The following is a 27,846-nucleotide window of genomic DNA, read 5'->3' as shown; positions in this document are numbered from 1 at the left end:
CACTTGGCTAATCATGATGGTCGATGCAAATTTGATCAGATAAAAACACGCGAGGCGTGTTTTTTGAATTCGAGAAAGATGGTGGCATGATTATGTACAATCGAATGACCTCTCGATTGTGACCTTTTAAATAAAGAACGGTCAACTCAATTGAACCTGCTGTAGTACAGTCGTTTCTGAAGCCGCAGTAGCAGCAGTCTATTGGTCTGTCCCTGCACCGCGGTATTCAATAGTCCATTGTTCCTCTCAGGCTACCCGGCTGCGAAAGCTAGCCCAGCAGATCGCCACCTGCAAGCAGATCATCGAGAGATCGTCATCCCTCATCACTCAAGCGGATCACACCCTGAGGGAGACAGACCACGCCCGCTTCCTGCAGACAGCCAAAAGCACCTGCGAGAGGTGAGCTATCAAGTCAACTGATTGTTGTGATAATGCTCCAAACAGTCTCAACTGACAGATTCCCAGGTTGTAACGAGAGAAATGTCACGTGAATTATATATCGTTGTGTTTTAGAGTGTCCATGGCAACAGCATCCTCTCAGATCCTGATACCAGAGATAAACCTGAATGACACCTTTGATACGTTTGCGTTGGACTTTACAAGGGAAAAGAAAATGCTGGAAAGCTTGGATTACCTCACAGGTGAACGCAATTCCACCTGTTATCCATCTTTTTCCATCGTTTCAGTCAGAATTATATTTAGGACATATCTATAACTCAGGTCTGTCTGAAATGGGACCTTCTGGTACAGTGCAATTTCTCTGTTTCTCTATTTTCTCCAGCAGTCAAATAGATAAACATCTACACTGTAGCTTCTCAAATAGTTTTTGTCACATTTGTAAACTACAGGTGTAAACTAACAGTTTAGGGTTCGTTTACAGTTGAATGAATTGGCTTTTGATTGTTCTGGCTTTTAGGGAATTCTCCACAGGATGTCTTCTGTACTACATTTAACTCTATGGCCAACCAACTGAATTACACGGCACAATTTTATTTGATTAATTTCACCTTTATTTAACCAGGTAGCTAGTTGAGAACAAGTTCTCATTTACAACTGCGAACTGGCCAATGAAGTCACAACGCCTTGCAAGAGTGGACTAGAATTTATTTACCAACCCAAATATCCAACACATTTTGGTCATAAAAAAAGAGTGATTTTTTTTGTTTGTAAATCCAATGTACTGTAGTGAGTATGTCTACTGTTCATCATTGTTGTCCTAAATAACTGACAAACACCAGAGACGTGAAGAAAAACATCTATATATTTCTATTTTCAGCACCAAATCCCCCAATAATCCGGGAGGAATTATGTACAGCATCGTACGACACCGTCACTGCTCACTGGACCTCAGATGACGAGTTCTGTGTCGTCTCCTATGAGCTGCAGTATGCCATCTTCACTGGACAAGCCAATGTCGTCAGTACGTACACAAAGCATGTCCTAGATCTCCTCAGAACAGTTTGCTGTGTGACTGTACAGTATGCCTGTTGTGGTATAAACTGTTAAATCATGAAAGGTAGACTATCTGAGTGGCTCCTGCTGTGAATAGCTTCTTTTTTTTTGGGGGGGGGGTCATTACATTACCCCGATCAAATAAAGCATTTTTTCATTTCAGAAGGGAGGCAACAACCATGCTTTCCTTTCATTGGATAATAAAATTATAATAAGATTATCAGAGATCTCTGCTGTGTATCTCTACCAGAGACTGATCCAGGCCAGAGTATATAGGCTGAGTCAGACTGGATTCCAATCCAGATGGAGATTTGTGTTTCCCTGCGGCTCATGTAAGTGGCAGACTGTTGGAACAGATCACCCTAGCAAGGGTTGCAAGCAATTGGCCCTCTTCTGCCCCAGTGCCTGTTCATACTACAGTGAACTGGCAATGTTATTGTGTACGACGGGTCACGCAGAGAAATAACAGCCGTAAGTGGTTATGACAATACAGATGCTAGAATTACCACAATCTTGATTTGACGACAACAAAGTATTAATCGAAGGTGTTGTTATGTCAACGAATGCCTGTTACATTTGTGTGTTTGTTACAATCCAGTGGTTGTAGCTCCTGTTATTTAACTGACTTGACTTTGTCTGTGGTCTAGGTTTGTGTAACTCAGCTGACAGCTGGATGATTGTGCCCAACATCAAGCAGAACCACTACACAGTGCATGGACTCCAGTGTGGCACCAAGTACATCTTTATGGTCAAAGCTATCAACCAGGCAGGGAGTCGCAGCAGTGTACCTGGGAAGCTCAAGACCAACAGTATGTCAGAGTTTCCATTACCGTGCTGACGTCATCAAGCGTCTTAGGAGATATTGACATATGGAGATATTTACTATTTACTAGCGTATTTACTATAGTTTACTGTTAAATTATAAACCGGGTGGTTCGAGCCCTGAATGCTGATTGGCTGAAAGCCGTTGTAAATCATACCGTATATCACGGGTTTGACAAAACATGTATTTTTTACTGCTCTAATTACGTTGGTAACCAGTTTATAATAGCAATAAGGCACCTCGAGGGTTTGTGGTATATGGCCAATATACCACGGCTAAGGGCTGTATCCAGGCACTCCGCGTTGGGTCGTGCTTAAGAACAGCCCTTAGCCGTGGTATATTGGCCATATTCCACACCCCCTCGGGCCTTATTTCTTAATGAATCTATGGTCCATTCACAGGTCAGCCGTTCAAGTTGGACCCAAAGTCTGCTCACAAGAAGCTGAAGATCTCCCACGACAACCTGACGGTGGAGCGAGACGAGACGTCGTCCAAGAAGAGCCACACCCAGGACCGCTTCACCAGCCAGGGCAGCTACGGCGTCACGGGGAACGTGTACATCGACAGCGGGCGCCACTACTGGGAGGCCTTGATAGGAGGGAGCACATGGTAAGAATATGGACCAGTCGTGCCTGAGATACCTCAGACTAGAACATACGGAGAGACAAAGGTGTGTGAGATTCAGATTGGGAAGTCCAATCACAGTCTCTGGTTACACTATAATAAAACTCAATCTTGAAATCTAAAAATCTCTAGGACGCTAGGAGTCCTGTCATTTCCCACAGGTGCTATTTGACCTCTACTAGAGAACGAGCCATTAACATGCTATTTTTCTATCTTCATCAGGTTTGCTGTGGGCGTTGCTTACAAGTCAGCACCGAAACACGAGTGGGTCGGCAAGAACTCGGCCTCGTGGGTATTATCTCGATGCAACAACTCCTGGGTAGTACGTCACAACAGCAAGGAGATGCCCATCGAGCCGTCCCCCCACCTGCGTCGCGTGGGGGTGTTGTTGGATTACGACGCCGGTTCCCTGGCCTTCTACGATGGCGCTGGCTCACAGCACCTGTACACGTTCGACATCACCTTCGCTCAGCCAGTCTGTCCCGTGTTCAACGTGTGGAACAAGTGTCTGACTGTTCTCACGGGGCTGCCCATCCCAGACCACCTCGAGGGGACAGACTGCCAGGATTAACAGACCAGCTGATGCAACACAAAGACACAAAGGGAGCAGAACAGACCCACTTCAGCCTCACCTGGCTGCCTTTTGTGTCACACCATCCATGCTGTATGAAACAGAACAAAGCCATGGTGCCAGATAAGTCTCCAATCATGCTCTTATAGAAGCAAATACATTTTTTTTTATTATTATTTATGGAAACCATTTATTGGGATAAAAAAATATTGTAGATTTTATTTCTTGCTTAACACATTAATATTCACTGCTATATTTATGCTTGTTGGTTTTGGGATGCGCTTAGAGAGGAAGGTGGGTATAACCTTTTGAAGTTCAGTCAAATTTACAGTATTTTTAAGCAGGCAGTGGTTAGAGCGTTGGGCCAGTAACCAAAAGGTTGCTAGTTCGAATCCCTGAGCTGACTAGGTAATATGTCTTTCAGTTGTTCTGCCCCTGAACAAGGCAGTTATTCCACTGTTCTTAGGCCGTCATTGTAAATAAGAATTTGTTCTTAACTGACTTCCCTAGTTAAATAAAACAAAATTAAAAGCTCTGAGATTAGTTTATTTCATTCTTACACATACTGTAGATTGTTGATCTTTGTCCATGTATCAATCGTTAGCAGCATGTTGCTAAATGTTTTACGTGTAACCTGTTTATTTTGACATGTCATCATGACACCAGTTCCTCTGATTACAGGGCAGTTATAACAGGAGTATTCATCTACAATCTTCTGTTTCATACAAGATCCTCTCTATCATTTTTCTTATGTATTAGGATGATGTTTGTGAAAATAAACACGTTAAGAGTTATTTTAATAGTTAATCTGCCTCTTTTACAACTCTAAAATCACAGCACTTCTAATGCACTGACAACTTGACTATAATTGACAAACTCACAAAGACACAATTCTTCATCTCTTTGTCAAAAAAAAGCACTACGATGTTAAAAAAGTTGATTCATGTTGAAAATGTAAAGTTTTAAAGAAAAGCCATTTTAAGTGAAATTTCACACATTCCTTGTTAAAAATGTAATAAAATTACATAAATAAAGTGTGAATTGTAATGATAATGCTTTTTATTTGTCTGCTACCTAATCTTAACTGTAATTTTTTTTATTTAATTCAGACACACACTGTAGGCAAAACAAAGAAAACCACTTGATATTTCTTGTCTTAGATTCATTTCACCGATTATAAGGTCTCATGAATGTTAGGTGGCTGTATCGCTATTATTCTACAGACCACTTCAGCATCGTACAGCAACGATTAAGTTGTGATGAGATTTCTTCTGACATCTCTTTTTATCCTCCAGTAAGACCACTGGGACCCCGATCCTTTCAACTAGTAGTAGACTTAAAAAAAGATGTGAACTTACTGTGACCTCACCATCAGACACCCTCGTGACATGGATCATGACAGAGCCCGAGTGCACGAACACAGTCCAGCTAGAATGATGTTGATTGGAGACGTCTGTAAATAATTTGTTTACAAAAAAAAATATTTAAAGACGGTGAAAAAGTTTTGCTGGTCAATTTGATCAAATGTGCATTTGTGTTATTTACACAGTAGCTTAACATACACTTGTTTGTTTAAATAACATTATACAAGCTGGAAAACGATGTATTTACACAGTATAATAACATTCCTTTATTTGTTTAAATAAAAGTATACAGGGTGAAAATAGCAGGTGCAGTAGTTAGGCCTACCTAGTTTTCAGAATAAGATGTTTCTATGTTGGACTGTAGCCGTCTATTCAAAACGAATGCATAAACACAGCTAAGGCAGGATGGAACGTATTAAATCTGACCTTTAATCTTGGACAAAGTATTGGCTTGTGGCTTCACCGAGGTTGGCGGTTGTTTCAGTGATACGGTACCGGAGACAATCCCAATAGAGAGGGGATAGAAAGAGATTCTATCCATGCCAACTGATTAAGAGGTTATCTAAGTCACTGAAAACATGGTTCAAGAAATCCTATTTATTTTATTGCATGAACATTTAGTCATTTCAGAGCATTGAGAGAACAGTGGATTTGCATGCAATCTGACACAGAATGGGGTTAACAGCGGTCTGAATGCCCTGAGGCCATTATGAAGCAAAGATGGTGTTCAAGTAGTCATACAGTAAGATGCTTTTCAAAAGAAGGAAACAAATAAATTGCTTCATCAATACGGGGTACTATTTGATGACTGATGAACAATCTAAAGCTGTAGTCTCAAACACTATATTTTTTAACATACTGTATTAATGAATAACACATATTGGAAAGACTTATTAAGCAACAATATCAGCTGATTTTTATATCAAATTATTATTTGAAATGTATAATCGGATGTGGATTATATGTCTTGGATATACTTTACAGTACATTCACAATTTTTCCAGGGAATAGCGAAGAAACATGGAACATATCAACGTTGGGCAAGAAAATTATATTTTAACTGACGGTAAATTGGTTGTTTTTCTACCACAACAAAGAAAGAACATTCTGTTAGAAGAACATTATCTATGTAATTGAATTTTCTCCTTTATTCCCCCACTCTTTTATATATATTTTTTATTTATTTAACCTTTATTTAACTAGGCAAGTCAGTTAAAAACAAATTCTTATTTACAATGACCTAACCCGGATGACGCTGGGCCAATTGCACGCCGCCCTATGGGACTCCCAATCACAGCCGGTTGTGATACAACCTGGAATGGAACCAGAGTCTGTAGTGACGCCTCTAGCACTGACCCGCAGTGGCTTAGACCACTGCGCCACTCAGGAGCCCCTTATGAAGATAAACATTTCACATAAATAAAAGCAGATTGTTTGGTTGAAAACAGAGCATAACAACTACAGAGAAGGCAACACAGACGAAACTAGTGATATGTATGTCTGCCTAATGTTTGTGTCATTACTAGATGCAGATCTCTGAAGTTTCCTGGGACTTATCGATCCACGTCTAGACAGACTGCATGCTGGGGGCAGAAACTGTCTCATATACCCGTCATAATAAAGTGGTTGGTTAGACACAACACGTGGCTGTCAGTCTGGTTTCACAAAACATTCCACAGACAGTACTTTTGGGATTGCTCTTTGTATAAGTGTCTCTTTTAAAAAATACATTCAGCACAACCTATGTTGATTTACAAACCAGTACAGTTTGCTATGGTTTTGTCTGATATTATTGTAATTCTGAGAGTCATACAGAAGTGTTCCGTATGCCTAGCTATATCCCTAGGTTGTGGAAAAATCAGTTATTGGATGTAAAATCTGATCCAGGGCTCCACCTGGTGGTATATGTCACTGTCTCTGTATGGTAGCAGGTAAAAACACACACATTACAATCTACCTACACATTACACATACTAACAGTGTCTGTCACCTAGCCAAGAATTCTCAACTCAACTCCACCCAGGTAGCAGATACCAAAAGGACATTCTTATTAATCTAATTCTAGGAGCGATGGGCAACAGCAGTGAGTGCTTCTATGCTGTCATGCAAATTGATGCTTTGGGTTATGTCATTCCTCTGTTTAGTGAAACAATGTCAAAGAGTTTCCTCAATGGGGACGTGTGTCTTTTTGGGTGTGTGTGTCTTTTTGTCAATAACAGCTGGTGCGCGATGTCTAATATTAAAGAAGTCTCGAGATATTGCTCGCCTGAGGTAGAGTACCTTATGATAAGCTGTAGACCACACTGACTACCAAGAGAGTTCTCATCTATATTATTCGTAGCCGTCTATTTACCACCACAGACCGATGCTGACGCTAAGACTGCACTCAACCAACTCTATAAGGCCATAAGCAAACAAGAAAATGCTCACCCAGAAGCAGCGCTGCTAGTGGCCAGTGATTTTAACACAGTGCAAACTTAAATCAGTTTTACAAAAAATTTACCAGAATGTCGCATGTGCAACCAGAGGAAAAAAATCTCTAGAACACCTTTTCTCCATAAACAGAGTTGCATACAAAGCTCTCCCCTGCCCTCCATTTGGCAAATCTGACAGTAATTCTATCCTCCTGATTCCTGCTTACAAGCAGAAATTAAAGCAGGAAGTACCAGTGACTCGCTCAATACGGAGGTGGTCAGATGACGCAGATGCTACGCTACAGGACTGTTTTGTTAGCACAGACTGGAATATGTTCCGGGATTCATCCAATGGCATTGAGGAGTGTACCACCTCAGTCATCGGCTTCATCAATAAGTGCATTGACGACGTCGTCCACACAGCGACCATACGAACATATCCCAACCAGAAGCCATGGATTCCAGGCAACATCCGCATCGACCTAAAGGCTAGAGCTGCCGCTTTCAAGGAGCGGGAGACTAATCCGGACGCCTATAAGAAATGCTGCTATGCCCTCAAACGAACCATCAAAACAAGCAAAGCGTCAGGATTAATCTTAAAGGATTAAGATTGAATCCTACTACATCGGCTCTGATGCTCGTCAGATGTGTCAGGGCTTGAAAACTATTACCGACTACAAAGGGAAACCCAGACGCGAGCTGCCCAGTGACGTGAGCCTACCAGACGAGCTAAATGCGTTTTATGCTCAATTCGAGGCAAGCAACACTGAAGCATGCACGAGAGCACCAGCTGTTCTGGATGACTGTGTGATAACGCTCTCAGTAGCCGATGTGAGCAAAACCTTTAAACAGGTCGACATTCACAAAGCCGCGGGGCCAGATGGATTACCAGGACGTGTACTCAATGCATGCGCGACCAACTGGCAAGTGTCTTCACTGATATTTTCAACCTCTCTCTGACTGAGTATGCAATTGACCTACATGTTTCAAGCAGACCACCATAGTCCCTGTGCCCAAGGAAGCAAAGGTAACCTGCCTAAATGATTACTGCCCCGTAGCACTCACTTCGGTAGCCATAAAGAGCTTGAAAGGCTGGTCATGGCTCACATCAACAGCATCCTCCCGGATACCCTAGACCCACTCCAATTCTCATACCGCCCCAACAGATCCACAGATTACACAATCTCAATCGCACTCCACACTGCCCTTTCACACCTGGACAAAAGGACCACCTATGTGAGAATGCTGTTCATTGACTACAGCTCAGCATATCCAGGATCCTGGACTTCCTGACAGGCCTCCCCCAGGTGGTAAAGGTAGGCAACAACACGTCTGCCACGCTAATCCTCAACACTGGGGACCCTCAAGGGTGTGTACTTAGCCCCTCCTGTACTCCATGTTCACCCATGACTGCGTGGCCAAACACGACTCCAACACCATCATTAAGTTGCTGACGAACCAACAGTGGTAGGCCTGATCACCAACAACGATGAGACAGCCTATGGAGAGGATGTCAGATAACTGTCAGTGTGAGCAAGACAAAGGAGCTGATGGAGGACTACAGGAGAAGGCAGGCCGAACAGGCCCTCTTTAACATCAACTAGGCTGTAGTGGAGCGGGTCGAGAGTTTCAAGTTCCTTGGTGTCCACATCACCAACGTTCTTATCATTGTCCAAACACACCAAAACAGTTGTGAAGAGGGCATGACAAAACCTTTTCCCCCTCAGAAGGCTGAAAGGATGGGTCCCCAGATCCTCAAAAAGTTCTAAAGCTGCACCATCGAGAGCATCCTGACCGGTTGCATCACCGCCTGGTATGGCAACTGCTCGGCATCTGACCGTAAGGCACTACAGAGGGTAGTGGCTCCAGTACATCACTGGGGCCAAGCTTCCTGCAATCCAGGACCTATATAATAGGCGGTGTCAGAGGAAAGCCCATAAAATTGTCAGAGACTCCAGTCACCCAAGTCAAAGACTGTTTTCTCTGCTACCGCACGGCAAGCGTTACCAGAGCACCAAGTCTACAACCAAAAGGCTCCTTAACAGCTTCTATGCATAGAACTTCACCCCCACCTACATGTACAAATTACCTCAACTAACCTGTACCCCCGCACACTGACTCGGTACCGGTACCCCCTGTATATAGCCTCGTTTATTGTTATGTTATTGTGTTACTTTTTAGAATTTTTTACTTTAGTTTATTTGGTAAATATTTTCTTAACTCTTCTTGAACTGCACTGTTGGTTAAGGGCTTGTAAGTAAGCATTTCACTGTAAGGTCTACCCTTGTTGTTTTCGGCGCATGTGACAAATAAAGTTTGATTTGATGTTACAGACTTGCCACTGCATTGGAACAACACTGTTCACTAAATTCCACCTGAGCATAAACCCTAATGTATCACCTTAATTTCCATGTGCAACGTTTTAAGCCTTTCAACGTTTCAACCAATGAAGTCTGCATGTGTTCTGAAAATAGTCATACTATTGGAAGCTGTAGTCACAGTCCTTTTTCCGGAACAGGACCTAGTCTGCTGCTGACGGGTTCCTCTAGATAGCACAGCCACAAAGAAAAATTGTCAACGCCTGTATAGTAAAAATGTATGAAAACAAAACATGTATTGTTGGTCTTCAGGTTAAGGTTAAGGCGTAAGGTTAAGGCGTAAGGTTAGCAGTGTGGTTAAGGTTAGGATTAAGGTTAAGTTTGAAATGAAAATGTTAAAAGTTCAATTGTAGAAATAAGAGGGGTTTATGACTTTGTGGCTGTGGTAAATAGCGACGACCGCGCTGACGTTGGATGTTGCTGAGGAGGATGATGATGGCGTACACAGACCGTTCTCTCCTGGATCTAACTAGCTAGCTAGTTCCCAGAGTTGATCAACTTGTCTGATTACTTATTTTGAGGAGGCTAGCTAACCCACATACCTGGCCAAGTATTGAAGTGGGTCATGTCATGCCATTGGCATTGTAGTTAACTGCTCAAACCCGTTGGCTAACCTTAGCTAGCTTAACTGTTTAGCATTTTGAGATCTAAATCATCACATTTGATTTGACACATGCGATGAATACAACAGGTAGAACTTACAGTGAAATGCTGAATACAAACCCTTAACCAACAATGCCGTTTTAAGAAAAAACTAGTGTAAAGTATTTACTAAATCAACTGAAGTAAACTACTTGTAAAAATAAATAAAAATTAAAGAGTAACAGTAACACGGAACCCAAACGTGCGCTATTGTGCATAAATATATTTTGCCCCCCCACACCAAACGCGATCACGACACGTGTAACAGTATAACTTTAGACCGTCCCCTCGCCCCGACACGGGCGCGAACCAGGGACCCTCTGCACACATCAACAACTGACACCCACGAAGCGTCGTTACCCATTGCTCCACAAAAGCCGCGGCCCTTGCAGAGCAAGGGGAAACCCTACTTCAGGTCTCAGAGCAAGTGACGTAACCGATTGAAATGCTATTAGCGCGTACCCGCTAACTAGCTAGCCATTTCACATCCGTTACACTCACCCCCCTTTCAACCTCCTCCTTTTCCGCAGCAACCAGTGATCCGGGTCACGGCACCAGTGTAACAGATGTATAGTGTACTCTCCATGCGTTGTGTTTTAAAATAATAAATCACTTCGGCCAGTGGTCCCAGTTGAGCATCATTTATTTCTGCTGTGATTAAATGGGAAACAGCACGTTAGTTGTGCAGGACTTAACAGTGATGATGGCTGTCGATGGCAAAATCTGTAGCATGAAGACAACTGTGTTAGCCGTGGCTTATGTGACCATGACATCGGTGTATGCTAGCTAACACAATTATTTACAGCAATCATATGCCAAAGCACATCCCAGAAAGCCCCTCAATCCCTAACAGGTACCATATAACCACACATGTATAAAATCAGTAACGTACAGCAAATTTGTACACATTGTAAAATAGAAAATAGAAAACAGTATTCAGAACGTGACCTACCCCTCGCATCACATTTTCATACTTGGGTCACTATATCTATTCTGCCAATTTGGATTGATCCCCTCTTCCACACGGAACCCCACTACACGGAACCCCACTAACTTACCGACGGAAACGCACGAGGTATCTACAAACAGACCTCCATCCCATGCTGCTACCGAGAGCCACATACCCGGCCAGCTGTCTGGATCGCCACGACCCCAACCAACCTCTACTCACTGGACCCTTATTGATCACCCGATTAAGCATGCCTCTCCTTAATGTAAATATGCCTTGTCCATTGCTGTTCTGGTTAATGTTTATTGGCTTATTTCACTGTAGAGATTCTAGCCCTGTTCACTATACCATATCCAACCTCTCAGTTCCACCACCCACATATGCGATGACATCACCTGGTTTCAATGATGTTTCTAGAGACAATATCTCTCTCATCATCACTCAATACCTAGGTCTACCTCCACTGTATTCACATCCTACCATACCTTTGTCTGTACATTATTCCTTTAAACTATTTTATCGCCCCCAGAAACCTCCTCTTACTCTCTGCTCCAGTAGCTCTAGGCGACCAATTCTCATAGCTTTTAGCCGTACCCTTATCCTACTCCTCCTCTGTTCCTCTGGTGATGTAGAGGTGAATCCAGGCCCTGCAGTACCTGGCTCCACTCCTATTCCCCAGGCGCTCTCTTTTGATGACTTCTGTAACCGTAATAGCCTTGGCTTCATGCATGTTAACATTAGAAGCCTCCTCCCTAAGTTTGTTTTGTTCACTGCTTTAGCACACTCTGCCAACCCGGATGTTTTAGCCGTGTCTGAATCCTGGCTTAGAAAGACCACCAAAAACTCAGATATTTTCATCCCCAATTACAAGATTTTCAGACAAGATAGAACGGCCAAAGGGGGCGGTGTTGCAATCTACTGCAAAGACTGCCTGCAGAGTTCTGTCTTACTATCCAGGTCTGTTCCCAAACAATTTGAACTTCTACTTTTAAAAATCCACCTCTCTAAAAACAAGTCTCTCACCGTTGCCGCCTGCTATAGACCACCCTCTGCCCCCAGCTGTGCTCTGGACACTATATGTGAACTGATTGCCCCCCATCTATCTTCAGAGTTCGTGCTGCTAGGCGACCTAAATTTGAACATGCTCAAAACCCCAGCCACCCTACAATCTAAGCTTGATGCCCTCAATCTCACACAAATTATCAATGAACCTACCAGGTACCACCCCAATTCCGTAAACTCGGGTACCCTCATAGATATCATCCTAACAAACTTGCCCTCCAAATACACCTCTGCTGTTTTCAACCAAGATCTCAGCGATCACTGCCTCATTGCCTGTATCCGTAATGGGTCAGCGGTCAAACGACCTCCACTCATCACTGTCAAACGCTCCCTGAAACACTTCAGCGAGCAGGCCTTTCTAATCGACCTGGCCGGGGTATCCTGGAAGGATATCGATCTCATCCCGTCAGTAGAGGATGCCTGGTCATTTTTTAAAAATGCCTTCCTCACCATCTTGAATAAGCATGCCCCATTCAAGAAATTTAGAACCAGGAACAGATATAGCCCTTGGTTCTCTCCTGACCTGACTGCCCTTAACCAACAGAAAAACATCCTATGGCGTTCTGCATTAGCATCGAACAGCCCCCGTGATATGCAACTTTTCAGGGAAGCCAGAAACCAATATACACAGGCAGTTAGAACAGCCAAGGCTAGCTTTTTCAAGCAGAAATTTGCTTCCTGCAACACAAATTCAAAAAAGTTCTGGGACACCGTAAAGTCCATGGAGAATAAGAACACCTCCTCCCAGCTTCCAACCGCTCTGAAGATAGGAAACACTGTCACCACCGACAAATCCACTATAATTGAGAATTTCAATAAGCATTTTTCCACGGCTGGCCATGCTTTCCATCTGGCTGCCCCTACCCCGGACAACAGCACTGCCCTCCCCTCTGCTACTCGCCCAAGCTTCCCCCATTTCTCTTTCTCCCAAATACAGTCAGCTGATGTCCTAAATGAGCTGCAAAATCTGGACCCTTACAAATCAGCCGGGCTAGATAATCTGGACCCTTTCTTTCTAAAACTATCTGCTGAAATTGTTGCCACCCCTATTACTAGCCTCTTCAACCTCTCTTTCGTGTCGTCCGAGATCCCCAAAGATTGGAAAGCAGCTGCGGTTATCCCCCTCTTCAAAGGGGGGGACACCCTTGACCCTAACTGCTACAGACCTATATCTATCCTACCCTGCCTTTCTAAGGTCTTCGAAAGCCAAGTCAACAAACAGATTACCGACCATTTCGAATCCCACCACACCTTCTCCGCTATGCAATCTGGTTTCAGAGCTGGTCATGGGTGCACCTCAGCCACGCTCAAGGTCATAAACGACATCGTAACCGCCATCGATAGGAAACAATACTGTGCAGCCGTATTCATTGACCTGGCCAAGGCTTTTGACTCTGTCAATCACCACATCCTCATTGGCAGACTCGACAGCCTTGGTTTCTCTAATGATTGCCTCGCCTGGTTCACCAACTACTTCTCTGATCGAGTTCAGTGTGTCAAATCGGAGGGTCTGTTGTCCGGGCCTCTGGCAGTCTCTATGGGGGTGCCACAGGGTTCAATTCTTGGACCGACTCTCTTCTCTGTATACATCAATGATGTCGCTCTTGCTGCTGGTGATTCTCTGATCCACCTCTACGCAGACGACACTATTCTGTATACTTCTGGCCCTTCTTTTGACACTGTGTTAACAACTCTCCAGGCGAGCTTCAATGCCATACAACTCTCCTTCCGTGGCCTCCAACTGCTCTTAAATACAAGTAAAACCAAATGCATGCTCTTCAACCGATCGCTGCCTGCCCCTGCCCGCCTGTCCAACATCACTACTTTGGACGGTTCTGACTTAGAATATGTGGACAACTACAAATACCTAGGTGTCTGGTTAGACTGTAAACTCTCCTTCCAGACTCACATCAAACATCTCCAATCCAAAGTCAAATCTAGAATTGGCTTCCTATTCCGCAACAAAGCATCCTTTACTCATGCTGCCAAACATACCCTTGTAAAACTGACCATCCTACCAATCCTCGACTTCGGTGATGTCATTTACAAAATAGCCTCCAAAACCCTACTCAATAAATTGGATGCAGTCTATCACAGTGCCATCCGTTTTGTCACCAAAGCCCCATATACTACCCACCACTGCGACCTGTACACTCTCGTTGGCTGGCCCTCGCTTCATACTCGTCGCCAAACCCACTGGTTCCAGGTCATCTACAAGACCCTGCTAGGTAAAGTCCCCCCTTATCTCTGCTCGCTGGTCACCATAGCAGCACCTATCTGTAGCACGCGCTCCAGCAGGTATATCTCTCTAGTCACCCCCAAAACCAATTCTTCCTTTGGACGCCTCTCCTTCCAGTTCTCTGCTGCCAATGACTGGAACGAACTACAAAAATCTCTGAAATTGGAAACACCTATCTCCCTCACTAGCTTTAAGCACCAGCTGTCAGAGCAGCTCATAGATTACTGCACCTGTACATAACCCATCTACAATTTAGCCCAAACAACTACCTCTTTACCTACTGTATTTATTTTATTAATTTATTTTGCTCCTTTGCACCCCATTATTTTCTGTCTCTACTTTGCACTTTCTTCCGCTGCAAACCAACCATTCCAGGGTTTTTTTTTAGTTTTATTTTACTTGCTGTGTTGTATTCACTTCACCTCCATGGCCTTTTATATTTTTATTTATTTATTTTATTTATTTATACATATATTTGTTTGCCTTCACCTCCCTTATCTCACCTCACTTGCTCACATTGTATATAGACTTATTTTTTTTTTCACTGTATTATTGACTATATGTTTGTTTTACTCCATGTGTAACTATGTGTTGTTGTATGTGTCGAACTGCTTTGCTTTATCTTGGCCAGGTCGCAATTGTAAATGAGAACGTGTTCTCAATTTGCCTACCTGGTTAAATAAAGGTTAAATAAATAAATAAAAAAATACTGGGAAGACCTGACGTTCGCGATCTCCCCCTATCTGCAAGCGGGGCCAATCACAACACCCCTTATTGTCATCAGAGTTGAACTAACCAATAAGAATGCTTGAACATCAAATACACATTTCTTTAGAGGCAAGTGGAAACATAACCAACCCTGTTACATTCTCCCCTGCTGAATTACACTTGCATACTACAAAGAAACTAAATGAGGTATGCAATACCTTGCAATACATATGTCACCAAATATTCCAGTGCAAAGACTATTCTCTAAAGAGAATTAGGGGAATTCAAAGACCCCGTAGGAAAACATGCCTGTTACATGTTCAGTACACTCAGTGACAATAAGAACCTCAGACAGAAAAAAATAAAACCTTGGCCTACATGACCCCTGACCCATTACCTCTATAGGGTCTCTTGAAAGTTAAAAGTAAAAAAAGAAAAATGTGGCTATAGACTTGGATTCTAATCCTACACCCACACAGGTACTCTAATGAATTCTGTATGAAAAACCCTCTGTGTCTGCATAGTCTCAATGAGTCTCACTGGGCGTTTCCTAACTCGACCAGCCCCTGACCTGACAGTCCTAACAGAGTTATCATTACGTTTAACCTGTTCAACTACCACCACCATTGGTGGGTCACTGTCCACAGTCGATGGGTAGTCAAGGTCAAGGGTTCTGTGACTGTTGCTGGAACTTGTGGCATCTTCAGAATGCCTTTCTTCCTCAGAGGGTTCGGACATTTCTTCTCCAAAGGTTACCTCTGACATGCTTGTGCCACCAGTGGCACCCTCAGAATGTGGTGAGTTCTGAGGGTCCCTCGCCAGTGGCCCATCTTCCAGCACATCTAGGGTCTCTTTTTCAGAGGGCTCCGACTGTGTTTCCTCCGAGGTCTGTTCTGATACCCACACACTAGTCCTCTCACCGATGTCCATTTCTGGTATATCATTCATGGATGAGTCCTCCATCTCCTCACTCGGATCCTCACGGTCTCCCGTATTAGGTGTCTCTAAGGCAGTGTCAGGGAGAGGCAAAAAGTTTACAGGCATTATCAGATTACGGTGGACCGTTTTCTCCTGGCCAGTCGACATGTTCTGTATCTTGAAGATGTGGATGTCACTATTCTTCTCCGTAACAATATAGAGGTTGTTCTCCCAGCGATCCGCCAGCTTCCTCTTTCCACGTTCACCCTTATTCGCCAGCAGCACCCGATCACCGACCTCCACTGGAGCTCCTCTGATCTTCCTGTTGTAGAGGCCCGCATGCCTCTTCAGCTGTTTGGTTGCCGACAACTGTACAGTCTCCATGGCCTCCCTCAGGTCTCTCGTCAGGGACTTGACGTACTCATCATAGTCTACAACATTTGAGTCTTGTAGCACCGTACCAAACATCATGTCGACAGGCAGACGTGGGGTTCTCCCAAACATCAACTGGAAAGGGGCGTGGCCCGTGGTTTCATGGACTGTACAGTTGTAGGCGAAAGTCAACGACTTCAGCTTCTGGGGCCACCTGTGCTTCGCTCTCGTAGGTAAAGCCCTGATCATGTTTCCCAGCGTTCTATTGAACCTTTCGACTCCCCCGTTCCCCATCGGATGGTAGGGAGTTGTGTGCGACTTCTGGACTCCTGCAGCGCTCAACAACTCAGCAATCAATTTACTTTCAAAGTTGGCCCCTTGGTCGGAGTGGATACGACGAGGAAAACCATACACACAGAAGATGTTGTTCCACAGCTGAAGGGCCACCGCTTTAGCTGATTGGTTCGGACACAAGAAGGCATGGGCCATCTTAGTAAAATGATCAGTGACGACCAGAACATCCAAGGACTTGTTGTTGGAGTCTTCAGCAGACCAGAAGTCCACACACACCAACTCGAGGGGCTCAGTCGTGATGATGTTCTCCAGTGGAGCTCTGGCCTCTGGCTCGGGGGCCTTACTGAACACACACCTCTTGCAGGTCTTGACATACTCTCTCACATCCGACTCCAGACCATGCCAGAAGAACCTCTGTCTCGTCAAGTACAACGTCCGCTGTTGCCCCTGATGACCGGCTTCATCGTGGACACCCTTCAAAACTGTCGCCCTCATTGAGGTGGGTACTACATACTGGTACGTCTTCCTCTTTGACAGCAAACTTTTGGTAACGCGATATAGTACACCCATTTTCAGAGTGAGCTTCTCCCAGGTCTTCAGAATCCGTAGAGCCTCGATTGGTTCATGGCCACGTTCCCTCCTAGAAGGTCTACGGCCCCTGTCCACGTAGAATACAACTCTGGCGAGTGCATCATCCTGGCGCTGCTTTGATATCAGGTCGTCACGGGACAGCACTCTCACATCTGACATCTCAGATGGCACCAGTGACTGAGTGAGCTGAGGCAGTAGCAGCGCACAGTTCTGTAGACCAGCCTCCTCTTGCGACCTCAGGACTGCTGACACCGCTTCCTTTGACAGTGAACCAGGAGAAGGATAGGAGGTAGTTTGGCAGTCCATGACAATTTCACAGGCATCTGCCTCAATTGACGGTGAGCAGCTTTCGAGGTCGAATGGGTGGTTCGACCAGCGGAACACATCTTGCACCTTCTCAGCATGTACTCCCGCAGCTTCTTCCAGCAAGGCCTTGTATGGAACCCTTGTGATGCGGTGGAGAGCGCTCGGCTGCACAAATGGCTGTCTACTGAGTGCATCAGCAATGACATTTTTGGGACCGGGGATGTACTTTATGTCAAACTCGAATGGAGCGAGTTTAGCAACCCATCTCTGTTCACAGGCGTCCAATTTGGGCTTGGACAGGATGTATGTTAATGGGTTGTTGTCTGTCCATACAGTAAAAGGCTTGCCCCTTAGCCAATGACTAAACTTCTCACAGACTGCCCAGCGTAAAGCAAAAAACTCTAACCTATGGGCAGGATACTTTGACTGTGCATAAGTAAGAGATTTGCTAGCGAATGCTACGGGCCTGGCTGCAGACCCATCCTCTGGCACTTGGGAGAGGACAGCACCTAATCCATTACTAGATGCGTCTACAGACAGCAAGAAAGGTCTACTAAAATCAGGGTGGGCTAGCATGACCTGATCGAGGAGAGCTTGTTTCAACTGACTAAAGGCCTGTTTGCACTCACCAGTCCAGTCTGCTGCTGTGAGTTTCCTATGTATTCTTCTTTTCCTCTTTCCTTTCCCATGGCGTGGTGCCTTCGTCCCAGTTGTCAGCCCATGCAGCGGCTTAGCGATGGTGGAGCACCCCTCAATGAACTGCTGGTAATAGACTATCATTCCGAGAAAGGACCGAATCTTCCCCTGGGAGGGCACGTCCGTGTTATCCTCCATGAGATCCTTCTCTGTCATCCCTGCAATAGCCTTCACTTTTTCCGGGTCTGTGGCCACACCTCCTTCACTGATGACATGCCCCAAGAACCGCACTGACCTCTTCATGAAATGGCATTTCTTTGGAGCCAATTTCAGATTATGGGCCTTGAGACGCTCAAAAACTGACTCCAAGCGTTGCAATCCAAGTTCTTCAGTCGGGGCAAAAACCAGCACATCGTCCAGGTAGCATAGAAGGCTAGAAAAATTTTGATCCCCAAAAATGCTCAACATCATCCTCATGAATGTAGCTGGGCTGTTGCACAGTCCTTGTGGAAGACGGTTATATTCATATAACCCAAAAGGAGAAGTGAAGGCTGTAAACTTCTTGTCGTCTTCATGCACCTCCACATTGTAGTAGCCTGAGGTCAAATCCATTGTAGAGAAGAAGGCATTGCCACCCAGGGCCGCCAGAGCATCAGCTTGGTGAGGTAGAGGGTGAGCATCCTTTACGGTGCGAGCATTGAGCCATCGGAAGTCTGTACACAGTCTCAGATCGCCAGACTTCTTCCAGACCAGCACGAGCGGGGAGGCATACTCACTGCTGGATTTCCTGATTATCTCTCGCTCTTCCATCTCATCCAAGGCCTGCCTGAGCTTGTCATAATGGTTAGGGGAGAGCCTACGGTAAGGTAGCCTAAAAGGCTTAGTGTCACTGAGTCTGATGCGATGGACATATCCAGTAGCCTTCCCGCAATCTAGTTTGTTCCGGGAGAAGATACACTCGTAGCGGGCTATTAGCTGAACTAGCCGGGCCTTACACTGTTGCGACAACTGAGTGGACTCAATGTCAATGTCACCTAGCCCTAACTCGTGCAACACCTCACTTGTCACTCTGTGCGGTTTTACGGCACTGTCAACGGTCAAGCTATCTCCACTACCATTGTCAAAGTCTTGATTGGCATCCATTTTGTGTACCTGCTGCACCAGGGGGACCGGTTCGACAGTGGGCCCATCTATGTAGTCAGTGTCAAAGTCCTCTAATGCCATGCAAGGAAAAACATCCGCTATCTTGGCATTGCGTCTCACTGTTACTGGCTTTGGTGAGGGATTGATAACTTTGACAGGGACCCAGCCATCGCTCCACAACGTCGCTACTGTTCTCCCCACTAGAATGTTTTTCGGTCTTGAGCGCGCCCTCGTAGGCTCAATAACGACAGCACTGCCCGCAGATACATTTTGAGGCGTACACAACCGGCCCCAGACTAAATGTTCCTGCATGGGCTCCAATGTGACCGCCCGCTTCAGCCTTACCGTGCCCACTCTTTCCGGCACTTCTGTCCCTTTCCATCTCTCTACATTAGCCAGCAGACGGAACAGTTTGTCATCTCCATTGTGTTCAGATGATGACATCTTCTCCCAGAAGTCACCGGTCGTCTTCAGCTCCCTGATGAGGTGTTTTATCACGTTGCTGCCTAGGATGAGCTCATCACGTTGGCCATCCACTACTAGAACAGGGACAGAGAGGCTGCTGCCATACACAGACAGATTCAATTCACACACACCTACAGGCTTGGTCTTCAACCCCCCGCAGCCAACCAACACCACTTCAGTCGGACTGAGGGAGCCACTCTTGAGCACACCTGCTTTCTCAAGGCGTGGCACCACTGTAGAGCTCAATGTGCATGCCATAGAACCGCTGTCAATCATAGCGCTCACCTCTATAACATCCCCCAGTAACACACTAGTATAGAAGAGTTCATCGTTGTGGAGCACTCTCTGTGTATTTTGCATAATGACTTTTTCGTTCGGCTTGACTTCATCACAAACACTTGAATATATTGACTCCAAATCTACAACACTATCGAATTGGGGCACCTCACAAGGCCCAGCACTTCCCCCTACCCAGTGCGGGCCAGCTAGTTTTCCTGCCGCTGTGTCGTGTTGCTGTTTGATGGAGCGACGGGAGTTACCGATGAAGTGCGAGGACATTCCCGACGTGTGTGCCCAGCCTGATAACAGAGGAAGCATAGGTGGTTAGAATAACAATGATCCATTGTGCTGTGATTCGCATCCCCACACACTTTGCATTGCAAAGGCGGGTTCTCCCTTCTGGGCTTCCTCTGGAAACGTTTATTATAGCCGCCTACAGGTTGCAGAGGCCTCTGCTCCAAGACCCGTTCAAGCATGTCCATCACACGATCCAATGCCTCGGATGAGCCATTTGTGGGCTGCTGCAAGGGGTCCGGGCAGTTTGCAACAGCCGACACTGGCCTACTTACTTCCTGCGTCAGTGTGGTGACCAGTGGGGCCAGCCGCAAGGGACTTGGAGCCTTACACTTCCTCTGGTACTCCTCCAGCCTGCCATGGACCTCCGCAGCCGTCCACTCATGCAATGGTTTGCACATGAATATCAATGACAGCTCTGGGTTCGGACAGTGCTTGATGAACATGACAGTCAGAACACGTGATGGATTGTCTAGCTCCTTGTTCTGCCTCTTCAAACAGTCCTCTGCCACCTCTATGGCTCTGTTCAGTCTGATCCAGTAATCAAATGGAGTCTCACCTTCCACTGGCAACGTAGAATAAACATCAGCTAGGGGCATGTCAGAGTTGATTGAGTCGCTAAAGTGATGCTTCAGAATGTCAAAAACCGGTCTAGGGCCCTGGCTTAAGTCAACTGGGTTACTGCGTAGGCTTACTCTTACCACGTCACGTGCCCGCCCTGTCAGCTTACCCAAAACTTCATCTGACCTCTCCTGCCCACCATAGCCCTTCTTCTGCATGTACACTAACATAGTCTCCTCCCATTCATGCACTGTGCATTCCTCTGAACCATCCCCCCTGAAACACGCTGGTTCCCTGACATCATTTTTCACCACTACATTTAGACTAGAGCTGGCCCCAACCTTGGTACCACCAACATAATCAACCTTCTGTCCCACCCCATCTCCCATAGCCTTTGATTCCAAACAAGAGGCAATATTTTCACCTATTGAGTAACCTATCTGCTTAACAATGTCTGCCAGGAAATCCATAGAAACATCCTCCTTCCTAGGATTAGGTGAAACTGGCTCAAATGCACTGAGTTGAGGTAGCTCTAAATCATGTGGAAGGTGCACACTTGCCTGCGTAGTTGGCCTGGCCAGAGGTGTGGAAGTAACTGGAGAAATAGATGCCCCCCTACCCACTGGCAGTGAAGGGTTAAACATGAAAACTCCCCTACCTCTCCCAAAACTTTCCATTTTTAAAATATATATATATATATATTTTTTTGTAAATATTAAGTGCCCCAAAAAAATAAAAATGAAAATTATCACAATCAATATGAACACTTCTATAAAATCAGCTTGAACATAATGCACTCAAAATAAAAGTTCAGTAGTGGTTGTCTAACAAGGCCAAGAATCAACACAGAAAAGTAACAAGAAACGCCTTAATAAATAGTTGTCGCCACCGTGTGGTAGAAAATGGCATCACCCTCACGTTAATTGGCTTCCGAAGGTCACTAGCGTAACCGCACAATTACATCACTAAATAATCATAACATCAACACATACAACTAATAAACAGTATATTATATTCCCCACTCACTCATGCTACCAGGAGCTCCCTGAGAACTCCACTTGCGCAGAATGCAAAACCTAGACCTTAGGCGTGTATCAGCAACCACAGTACTTCTTGAAGCCGGGTCTCCGATCCCTCCACGTGACGTCCAGCAAGACAAGAAGACGAGTCACGGCACCAGTGTAACAGTATAACTTTAAACCGTCCCCTCGCCCCGACACGGGCGCGAACCAGGGACCCTCTGCACACATCAACAACAGTCGCCCACGAAGCGTCGTTATCCATCGCTCCACAAAAGCCGCGGCCCTTGCAGAGCAAGGGGAAACCCTACTTCAGGTCTCAGAGCAAGTGACGTAACCGATTGAAATGCTATTAGCGCGTTCCCGCTAACTAGCTAGCCATTTCACATCCGTTACACACGCAGGTTAAAATATCAAAACAAACTGAACCAATGACATTCATTTGGGGACAGGCCGAAAAGCATTAAACATGTATGGCAATTTAACTAGTTAACTTGCACTTGCTAGCTAACGTTAATTTGTCCTATTTAGCAAGCTTGCTGTTGCTAACTAATTTGTCCTGGGATAAAAACATTGAGTTGTTATTTTACCTGAAATGCACAAGGACCTCTACTCCGACAATTAATCCACACATAAAACGGCAAACCGAATCATTTCTAGTCATCTCTCCTCCTTCCAGGCTTTTTCATCTTTGAATTTATATGGTGATCTCATCTAAACTTTCATAGTATTACCACGACAACCGGCAACAAAGTTCATCTTTCAATCACCCACGTGGGTATAACCAATGAGGAGATGGCACGTGGGTACCTGCTTCTATAAACCAATGAGGAGATGACTTTCAGCGCGATCTGCGTCAGAAATAGGAATAACTTCTATTTTAGCCCTTGGCATCGCAGACGCTCGTTGCCGCGCGCGAGTGCAATAATTGAATAACATGGATTTCTAGATTTATTTTGCGATGCTCGCGCACGCGACTGTCCGGTCTGGTCAGCATGTAACGAGGCTATATACAGGGCACCTCAGAGGCACAGGTTAGTCGAGGTCATTGAGGTAATATGTACATTTAGGTAGAGGTAAAGTGACTGCATAGTTAATAAATCTGACAGTGACGGTCTCATTCAACCTTCTTTTGCATTTCCCATTCAGATGCCCATTGAGAACTTGTGTAGCCTGACGTCTTGCTCTCTGCGGTCCCCATTCAGACAACTATGCTAAGCTCCTCAAAGAACAGGTGGGGGAACACCTACATGTAGGCTATGTGACTGTGTCAGAACCAACATGTAGGCTATGTGACTGTCAGAACCTACATGTAGGCTATGTGACTGTCAGAACCAACATGTAGGCTATGTGACTGTGTCAGAACCAACATGTAGACTATGTGACTGTCAGAACCAACATGTAGACTATGTGTCTTGTGTCAGAACCAACATGTAGACTATGTGACTGTCAGAACCAACATGTAGGCTATGTGACTGTGTCAGAACCAACATGTAGACTATGTGACCGTGTCAGAACCAACATGTAGACTATGTGACCGTGTCAGAACCAACATGTAGACTATGTGACCGTGTCAGAACCAACATGTAGGCTATGTGACTGTGTCAGAACCAACATGTAGGCTATGTGACTGTCAGAACCAACATGTAGGCTATGTGACTGTGTCAGAACCAACATATAGGCTATGTGACTGTCAGAACCAACATGTAGGCTATGTGACTGTCAGAACCAACATGTAGGCTATGTGGCTGTGTCAGAACCAACATGTAGGCTATGTGACTGTGTCAGAACCAACACGTAGACTATGTGACTGTGTCAGAACCAACATGTAGGCTATTGGAAAAGCCAACTGACATTTACTCCTGAGGTGCTGACTTGCTACACCCTCGATAACTACTGTGATTATTATTATCTGACCATGCTGGTCATTTATGAACATTTGAACATGTTCTGTTATAATCTCCACCCGGCACAGCCAGAAGAGGACTGGCCACCCCTCATAGCCTGGTTCCTCTCTAGGTTTCTTCCTAGGTTTTGGCCTTTCTAGGGAGTTTTTCCTAGCCGCCGTGCTTCTACATCTGCATTGCTTGCTGTTTGGGGTTTTAGGCTGGGTTTCTGTACAGCACTTTGAGATATCAGCTGATGTATGAAGGGCTATATAAATTGATTTGATTTGTCAGACCTAACATGTAGACTATGTGACTGTGTCAGAACCAACATGTAGGCTATGTGACTGTGTCAGAACCAACATGTAGGCTATGTGACTGTGTCAGAGAACCAACTTAGGCTACAGTGGTTCGTCCTTTAAAAATTGCAGTGTACTGCGGTGCAGTTTGCATGGTGCCGACAGAATTCAATGGCACTTTATTTAAGTGTGAAGCACTGGGACCATTAATGCTGGTTAGTGCTAGTTTGACCACTAGAGGGCATCTTTGAGAAGCATTTGATAGTCGCCCTGGGTGATATGGCCTATAAGTAATATCGGAGGTTTGGACGATTCACAATATACACTGCTCAAAAAAATAAAGGGAACACTTAAACAACACAATGTAACTCCAAGTCAATCACACTTCAATGAAATGAAACTGTCCACTTAGGAAGCAACACTGATTGACAATAAATTTCACATGCTGTTGTGCAAATGGAATAGACAAAAGGTGGACATTATAGGCAATTAGCAAGACACCCCCAAAAAAGGAGTGATTCTGCAGGTGGTGACCACAGACCACTTCTCAGTTCCTATGCTTCCTGGCTCATGTTTTGGTCACTTTTGAATGCTGGCGGTGCTCTCACTCTAGTGGTAGCATGAGACGGAGTCTACAACCCACACAAGTGGCTCAGGTAGTGCAGTTCATCCAGGATGGCACATCAATGCGAGCTGTGGCAAAAAGGTTTGCTGTGTCTGTCAGCGTAGTGTCCAGAGCATGGAGGCGCTACCAGGAGACAGGCCAGTACATCAGGAGACGTGGAGGAGGCCGTAGGAGGGCAACAACCCAGCAGCAGGACCGCTACCTCCGCCTTTGTGCAAGGAGGTGCACTGCCAGAGCCCTGCAAAATGACCTCCAGCAGGCCACAAATGTGCGGCCCATGTCGTGCGGGCACGCGGGAGACTGGGGTTCAATTCCCCGACGGGAAGGAAGGAGTAGGCTGTCCTTGTAAATAAGAATTTGTTCGTGACTGACTTTTAAATAAAGGTTAAACTAAGAGCATAACATTTCTACACCATAATTGTAGTCTAACCAATACCCAAATGGAGAGTCAGTGAAAATAAAAATCTCATTGATTTATCAAGACCAGTCCCCATGCTTGACTCAGAGCAGTGCAAAACAGTGCTAAAATAGTTGTAGGCTTTTGCTTCAAATCCTATTGCTTCCAACTTCAATATGCTCTTTAAATAAGACCTACACCACTATTAACAGCATATTACTCAACACTAGTGAGACTCACATCGCCTACGGTAGGCCTACTGTATATCGAAAAATATGACGTGACTCTCCGACAATAATTACATATAGAGGATTGGAGAATATTTCTGTAATTCAGTGATATTCATTCCCGTTGTAAATCGTTATGGATCCATAACTAAATAAACTTCGGCATTTTGAAAGAGTATTTTTATCATTCTTTTATTAACGAAAGCATAAATATGCCATTATTAGTTACATTATTTTAGTTTGAACGTGCAGACTATCACTAAGAACAGAACAGCGGGAACGTTTCCCTAGTCAGTGCCATTATTAGTGCAATGCCCCTTAAAGTGTTGCTCTGTGCTACCCTCCACCCCCCCCCCCCCTTCCTCCTCCTCCCTTCCCCATGGGCTAGATCGATCTTCTGTGCGCGGCTCTGCGGCCCATCCCGTGCACCCTGCCCTCGTGCCTTGAATCTTGCGCGGTTTCAGTGGATACAGCTGAATCCCATTGTGCGCCACTCGGGAGCCATGACCAATATATATTATCCTGCTAATAACAGGGTTAACAATATATCTGTGAGAATATCCAAACGGATATCCACAAGCCAAAAATGAACTTGTGCACAATTATCAGTTTCTATTTAGGTTTATGTCACCCATTCACTGTCAGTTAGAGACACAGTAGAACCCAAAAGCATAATCAGTGTTCTAACTCCCCCTTGTGGTGGTCTGGAGCAATAAAGTGGTGGCGCAGGGTACCGTACTAAACCACAAATTACCTCTAAATCCCGCAGCATAATCGCAAAACATTTAGTGGAGAAACCACTGTAGATGTAGGTTCTTTGACACAGTCACGTAGCCTACATGTTGGTTATCTGACAGTCACATGTTGGTTATGTGTCAGAGGCACAAAAAGTACCAATAGAACAAAGTAGTATGGACATGTTTCCATTTGTAATGTAATAAAATGTCAGACATGAAATGTCAGCCTGTTATCTAAATCCTAGTTCCCTGCCAACAGATAGTTTTCTCTTAAACAGTCAGAACTGGTGGCTCTGACTGAGAACATACAGCAGAAGCTTTCTTACAACAACGAGTTGGAGAACATCAACACGGTTAGCTGTCTTTTAATTTGTTTTATTAAACCCTGTACCCATCCTCCTTTCTGTGGCATTTTAAATCCTTTAGCAAATGTCATTGGTTAATCTTTTTCCTGACTCGAGCCTTGCAAAAGATCATTCTCGCCCTTTCTCTGCAGAAATTAAACCCGCCCACACTGTCTGTAAACAGTGAAGGATTTATACCAATGCTTTTCGAAATTGGATGACTGTATAGAGTATGTTTCTTCCCATGTAAGTATATTTTCAGCCCACAATGGAAAGTATGTATTCTACTGTAGAGCTGTGTCTTCATATTGGCTGATTAACTTTTTTTTCAGCCACAAACTTTAAGGATTACCCAGGATTACCCAGTGTATCTGGCCAAAGTTCCAACAGTGTCTGTCTAAAGCCATGCTCTTCATGAAGACTCACAGTGTGAACGCTATGCAGAATCTCACCAGCCAGTTAACACAAAGGGTAGGAAGAAGTCCTCGGCCACTTTTCTATTATCGATTTTGACTTGGTACTGGTACACACAAGTCTTCTGTCTTGAGTTGTTTGTCTGATTTCAAATGTATTTTTCTTTCAGGATCCATTGGACAATGCCTTCACACTGTGTCAAGTTCAGAGCAGCTGCACCCAAAGTCAGAGTGAGTATAATGATTTATTTATTCTGTTGGAATTTAACATCAAATTCGCTAAGCCATCCTTTTGGTTGCAAAACTCTGTGTTGTGTTTGTAGAGATGAATAATAGTGATTGTTCTTTCAGATGCTGATTGAACAAATGGAACAGAGGTCAGAGAGAAGACTTGAGTGAGTATTGGGTTCATGTACTGTATGATCATGGCTTGTCAGGATCGCCTCACCTACTGTGGTGTGTTCTGTTATCTTTATGTAATTCAAATCAACCAAATACAACAGGTGTAGATCTTTACAGTGAAATTCTTACTTACAAGCCCTTAACCAACAGAACAGTTTATAGAAAAATACCTTAAGAAATATAAGTAACAAATAATTAAAGAGCAGCAGTAAAATAACAATAGCTAGGCTATATACAGGGGGTACCGGTACAGAGTCAATGTGCGGGGCGCACCGGTTATTCGAGGTAATTGAGGTAATATGTACATGAAGGTAGAGTTATTAAAGTGACTATGTATAGATAATAAACAGAGTAGCAGCAGTGTAAGGGGGGGGGGGGGGGGGGCAATGCAAATATTCTGTGTAGCCATTGC

At 44.7% G+C, this 27,846-nt stretch overlaps 1 protein-coding gene and 1 pseudogene across 8 annotated transcripts in view; both read left to right on the top strand.

Annotated features, from left to right (window-relative positions):
• The window catches only part of LOC139546288 (E3 ubiquitin-protein ligase Midline-1-like), a 71,978-nt gene extending 67,473 nt beyond the window's left edge, over positions 1-4,505 (top strand). For all 8 annotated transcript variants that reach the window (XM_071354483.1, XM_071354481.1, XM_071354480.1 and 5 more), the window contains 6 exons: positions 251-399; positions 514-641; positions 1,277-1,420; positions 2,100-2,261; positions 2,677-2,884; positions 3,122-4,505. In XM_071354483.1, the coding sequence (XP_071210584.1) occupies positions 251-399; positions 514-641; positions 1,277-1,420; positions 2,100-2,261; positions 2,677-2,884; positions 3,122-3,470 (1,140 nt within the window). In that variant the 3' untranslated portion in view covers positions 3,471-4,505. The remainder of the gene's footprint in view (positions 1-250; positions 400-513; positions 642-1,276; positions 1,421-2,099; positions 2,262-2,676; positions 2,885-3,121) is intronic.
• Positions 4,506-20,704: 16,199 nt separating this feature from the next.
• The window catches only part of LOC139547285 (conserved oligomeric Golgi complex subunit 3-like), a 44,166-nt pseudogene continuing 37,024 nt past the window's right edge, over positions 20,705-27,846 (top strand).

The sequence above is a fragment of the Salvelinus alpinus genome, chromosome 20 (genome assembly GCF_045679555.1).
Source record: "Salvelinus alpinus chromosome 20, SLU_Salpinus.1, whole genome shotgun sequence".
NCBI lineage: Eukaryota > Metazoa > Chordata > Actinopteri > Salmoniformes > Salmonidae > Salvelinus > Salvelinus alpinus.
Note: the sequence above shows the minus strand (reverse complement) of the source record. Positions and strands in the feature narration are given on the sequence as shown.